Source organism: Cibotium barometz, chromosome 16 (genome assembly GCF_041138505.1).
Source record: "Cibotium barometz isolate CiBa-2024 chromosome 16, ASM4113850v1, whole genome shotgun sequence".
Classification (NCBI taxonomy): domain Eukaryota; kingdom Viridiplantae; phylum Streptophyta; class Polypodiopsida; order Cyatheales; family Cibotiaceae; genus Cibotium; species Cibotium barometz.
The window spans coordinates 36,803,391-36,808,791 of record NC_141061.1 but is presented as its reverse complement, the minus strand read 5'-3'; the positions used below and the strand labels follow the sequence as shown (position 1 = coordinate 36,808,791).

The following is a 5,401-nucleotide window of genomic DNA, read 5'->3' as shown; positions in this document are numbered from 1 at the left end:
CAAAAAGGGGACCATGAGAGAAGATGAAGTATGCCAGGGTCCCACACAAACACAATGGCAAAAGGAATGTATCCCCCTCTGGAAACAAAATCTGATTGATGGCAAAGGAGGTGTGGATGAGGTGATGTGCATGGGTTGATCATAAGTATGATCTTGAACAGGATCCTCCACTGAGTAAGCAATCCCATTCCCTATGTGGTCCAGATCAGAGTTTGGAGAGAGGTGACTCTGAGCAAAAAGAAGACCAGTGCAGAAGCAGAGAAGGACGTTGGAGCTAAAGCACAATCGATGACGAAGGCTCGCGTCGATATGAGGCAAAGCACTCCGATGTGATAGTGGCAGCGAAAAAAAGGTAACGTCAATGGACGAGGATGGTGGTGCAGTCTCTGATGACACGCGTACTGCATACCAGAAGCAGAGAGGGCTGCCGTCCTGAGTGGTGCAAGCTCTGGTGACACGGGTGCTGCGTACCTGAAGGAGAGAGGGCTCCGACCCGAAGTAGCAGAGGGCTGTTGTCCCGATGTAGCAGAGAGGGCTGCGTCCCAATGTAGCAGAGAGGGCTGCGTCCCGAAGTAGCAGAGAGAGCTGCGTCCCGATGTAGCAGAGAGGGCTGCAGAGAAGGACGTTGGAGCTGAAGCACAGTCGATGACGAAGGCTCGCGTCGATATAAGGCTAAGCACTTCGAGGTGATAGTGGCAGTGGAAAAAAGGTGACGTCGATGACGAGGATGGTGGTGCACTCTCTGATGACACGGGTGCTGCGTACCAGAAGCAGAGAGGGCTGCCGTCCCGAGTGGTGCAAGCTTTGGTGACACGGGTGCTACGTACCTGAAGGAGGTCCCGACATAGCACAGAGGGCTGTGTCGTCCCGATGTAGCAGAGAGAACTTAGATGATAAGCGCTGATGTACACCTGATGTAAACGCAGATGTAAAACGGAGGACATGCTGATGACAAGCACTGAGGTAAGCTGCACCAAAACGCAGGTTTCTGTTGGAGCAAAACGCAGGCTTATAAGTGCTCTAAAGTAGGCATTGGCATATGCTGAGATGTAACGCTGATGTATGCTGATGTATAAAGGCTTATAAGTGCTCTAAAGTAGGCGTTGGCATATGCTGAGATGTAACGCTGATGTATGCTGATGTAGGCTTGATGTGCCGTGCCGTGACGCCCCCCGCCCCCCCGGGGCCGTGCCGTAGAAAACAGCCGAACGTTGACTGATATGAGTCCTCCAAATGGTGGCCTGGACCAGCAGAGAAAAACGCACAGTGAACCCCTATAGTGGAGGCGGCTAGGTGGTACCTAATGTGGCAATGAAGTGATACACTGATGAGGTATGAGGCTGTGCGATTTATAGCATAGAGAAGTGCTTGTCAATCACCATACAGGAGTCAGCCAGCAGCCAAGACAAGAAAAAACCTCAAAAATATAAAATATAAAATATTCCAGAAAATCCATTTTTAAGACTGAAAAAGTGCTGTTTCTTCACAATAACGAGAAATGATGTGGAACAATGTGAAAAGATGAGAGTTCGTTAGAAACTGTACTTATTATGACCTGTTTTTAAATGATTATTTTATGTCAAGAATGCTGGGGAAACATTTTGACCATCTTGTGAATGAGATTGTGGTGGAGACCTAAGTGATAAAGTTGCAACAGCTGACGGAGAGTCTACGGAGGACGTCTTATATAGATAATAGCACGGTCGATCGAGGTCTTAACCAGCCTCGGTTCGATTTAAATGGTGCGCTTTCGGTATGGTGGATAAGGGACCAAGGAAACGGCCTATCAGTGAAGCGCTAGGTGACATGCAAAGGAGCCTAGAGGGTGCTGACCATACGGTGCTCGGGCTCTGAGTCACCGAAGATACGCACGCGTGCGTCGAGGAAGAAAATGGAACAAGGTGTTAGAGTTGTTTTCTGAACTCGAGCATGGATCTGGTTGATTGTCCTTGCTGGTCCTCAAACGGATGAGTCCATGGCTCTTTTATATAGATCTGTTGGTCGATCTTGCTGATCTTCAACAGAGAGTCCATCTGGATTTTCTTAAGTGAATATATTTCCGGGTACTATGAGCTAGGAACTATTGAAAAGGCCCCTGAGTGAATAGGTGGTGAGCGTTCTGGTTGCCAATGATGCCATAGGTACACCGATGAAGGAATGATTGAAAATTAGAATTCAAGCTAGATATTTTCGAGAATTATGATTAGTGATACTATGGTTTCATTAAAAGATTATTTTAAAGACACCTGAATCTGTGAAACATGCAATTTCATATTGGGTGTGTAAGTGGTGTGACTATCTTAAAGTTTACTTGAAGCGCCGGCTAGGGGATATGGGAACTCTTTTCCCTGGTACCCGGGACAAAACATAACCAAATTTCTAAATGAATCCTATCGCTACAATGGTTGGGTGGTTGGCTAACCCATAGGATTGGATGGGGTTAGGCTGGACTCATGGATCCCTAGAATGAGACTCAATTTTGTTAAGTTACGATAGTTGAAGTAAATCCCGGATAATCCTTGTTCTATGAAAAAGAATCAACGATTGTGCCTCTTGATGAGGAAAAAAGCATTGGACTCTATGATCCAAGTGCAAGTCTTCTCCTTGATCTAATCATGAAACTTACGAGTTCAGTCGGATCAATTTGGTTAGTGATGACCTTGACTACGTTAGAATAAAATTATCCTAGAAGAATCGCCTATGTATGCTGGGCGAGGAAAGTTTTTCCGGGTTCGGTTTTGGAAGAACCAAGGGATTAGTCTCTTGTCCGACTATCCATGGGCGAGACCCCGAGTGAGAGGCTCTACCCTGCGCCAAGAAGTGCTATTTTCACTGCTAGTATCCCTAAATTCATTGCGCGGAGGAGCAGGGATCTTTCAATTGGAATAAAAAGAAGACTCAAGCTAACATAATGATCAAAGCAAAAAACAAATGAAAGGACTTCCTATAAAGGAGGCATAAAGGCCCTCTATCCAATGGATTATCATATGTGGACTAAACCTCTTGTCTTGTCATTATGCTCTAGTTTTGTCTTTTCTATTATGTCAGGATGTTGATGCTAATTTATTTCTACACACCCTAATTCTCTCTAGGCATGAAATTCAACTTGCTCTAAAACATTCACAAGCATGTGTACATCAGTACTTATTTTGCATATAGCTACAAAAAGGAATATATTCTATAATCTAAACGTTTAATTTATATAATATATTCTATAATCTAAGCATGTAATTTATTACATGTAAGTACTATTCTAAGCATTAAATTTTATTGCAGATAACCTTAAACTTTATCAATGTTTTACAAAGTACCACATGAGATAGGAAGTAAGGCAAAAAGTGTATTGCGAAAGAGAGTTGTGGAATGACAATGGATTAGTAGTTATTCTGAGTATGGATACACATAAAATTGACTAGGATATCTGCCTCAATTGTGCCACCAAGGCCATTATTTATGTGTAGATTATTAAGAGCTCGTTTCATCGGACATGGGAGAAGAAAGGGTTAAGAAATGCGCATGCGAGCAAAGCCACAACTATTTTCCATCAAATAATGTGAATCTACTCGCAATTATGCACGATAGTAAATGGCCTTGAAAACCCCTCTATCTCCCTTGTAACTTGTGGGCACCAAAAAAAAAAGCACCTAGTATAGCTAGGAGCTATAATGCTGTATATACTCAAGACCAAGATAAAAAGTAACGAGATAAGTGATGGATACTTTCCTTTTGAGAAAAGTGCACCACAAATAGCCAAGAGCTATGGTGCTGTGAATATACATTATCTCAAAGCCAAGGCTGTGTTATAGCTTTGCCATTTCGATTTCAAGGCACGTTCTTCTTTCTAGCTCCTCTTGTGGGGGGAAGAGATGAGCCAAAGCAGGAGGAGGGACATGGGAACCACGCCGTAGGCGGCCGCGCGCAACGCCGACTCCGCCTCCTCAGACAGCACGCCGATGCGGGACCAGTCTCCGCTGTAGCTGCACAACACACACACGCACGCACGCACCCACCCAAACGCACCATGCCTGTCATGATCCACGAGAGCAAGGTGCCTGCCTATTCAACAGCAAAAACGCGCGAAGGACGACTCACCCCGCGTCTAGGAAGCCAAGAGTGAGGACAATGGTGAGGGCTTGTGCTCCAAGGCGAGTGGGGAAGAAGCCCGGCTGCTCGCTCTCCTCTCCTCCGCCAGGTCCTTTGGCGCTCGCTACTGTGATAATTCCGCCGTGCTTCGTTAGGGAGCCTCGCGAACACCGACAAGATCCAAGGCGCGGCTTCCAGAATGAGCCAGAGTAAGGAAAGGAGGACGTAGTGGCAGAAGATGTTGGCGATAGTGGCGGAGAACAGAAGGCCCCTCGGGCGAGGAGAGAGGACATCGCTCCCGATTCGCGGCAATCTAGATAATTCCCACATTTTATTTAACTACCAAATCGAGTCCCAATAAGTTTTCTTCTTTTTTTTTTTGTTACCTAGAGCAATTAGTGAAACAGCATGTGTGTGTTTGGGGTAAGGTCTTGTGATCGAGTCTTACTTCCAGTTCTCATCCGTAAGGACACTGTTTGGTACAAATTAAAAAAACTCGCATTACCAAAAAAATGTTACAAACTCTTAATATTTTTTATTGCCCTTATTTTAAGGAATCATTTGTTATATATTTTAGTTATAACAAATCGACACGGCATGTATATGTTTTGGGAAACCAAAATCGGATAGATTGAGGACTTTTCCTTATTTTGATTGGTTGAAAAATTTGTTTTTATCAAGCTCGGGGGAGTGGGTTTTTGGTTAGGTCAACCCTCCTTGTGGTCAATCATCAAATGATCTAATGGTGTAGGAATTTCCATGTTTTTCATTCAAGAATATTTTTAAGATTTGGTTTTAGTGGCAATCAATAATTTGTGTAAGTGTCCATCTCACTATTTGAATGTACCATCACAGGTGTCATTTTTTTACACGTTGACACAACCCTGTGTATATTTTCTCAATTATAAGCTACTATTTTTAAATATTAGAATCTATGCCACCATTATTGGTTATGCTTTCATAGCTAGGCTATAACGTCCCAATATCTATATCTTGTTAGGTTGCATCTGTGTATTTGCTACTATTGTTACCGTTTTATCTTGTAACATTTATATGGTAGTGATGTGTAAACATAGACTAATAATGGGTCGAGACACTTTTTCCCTCTTTAAGAGGTTTTTTTCCCAGAGTATATCTATGCACTCTTATGAGTGTGTAGTAACCTTATTTTGGAGCGATGAAGACATCATTGTGGTATCTGGTACTCAAACCCATGGGCTTTATAGGTTGAACAAGTATGAGAGATTGGCACAAAATGCTTGTTCAATTACTAACATGCGTGCTATGAGTGATGCAGAGCTACGGCATGCTCGCTTTG

The 5,401-nt window shown here is 43.7% G+C and overlaps 1 protein-coding gene across 1 annotated transcript; it reads right to left on the bottom strand.

The window, feature by feature from the left end:
* Window positions 1–3,702: 3,702 nt before the first annotated feature.
* LOC147630604 (DNA-directed RNA polymerase subunit beta) lies at window positions 3,703–4,404 on the bottom strand. The gene is made up of 2 exons (XM_086810017.1): window positions 4,093–4,404; window positions 3,703–3,977 (listed from the first exon to the last, which is right to left on the bottom strand). The coding sequence occupies exons 1-2, from the start codon at window positions 4,374–4,376 to the stop codon at window positions 3,842–3,844; spliced, it is 420 nt and encodes a 139-aa protein (XP_086666143.1). The 5' UTR covers window positions 4,377–4,404; the 3' UTR covers window positions 3,703–3,841.
* Between the last annotated feature and the right edge of the window lie 997 nt (window positions 4,405–5,401).

Coding starts and splice junctions, on each gene's coding strand:
- LOC147630604 (XM_086810017.1), bottom strand. CDS start 4,376: ATGTCCTCTCTCCTCGCCCGAGGGGCCTTCTGTTCTCCGCCACTATCG. Junction 3,978..4,092: donor CTTGGCTTCCTAGACGCGGG/GTGAGTCGTCCT, acceptor TGTGTTGTGCAG/CTACAGCGGAGACTGGTCCC.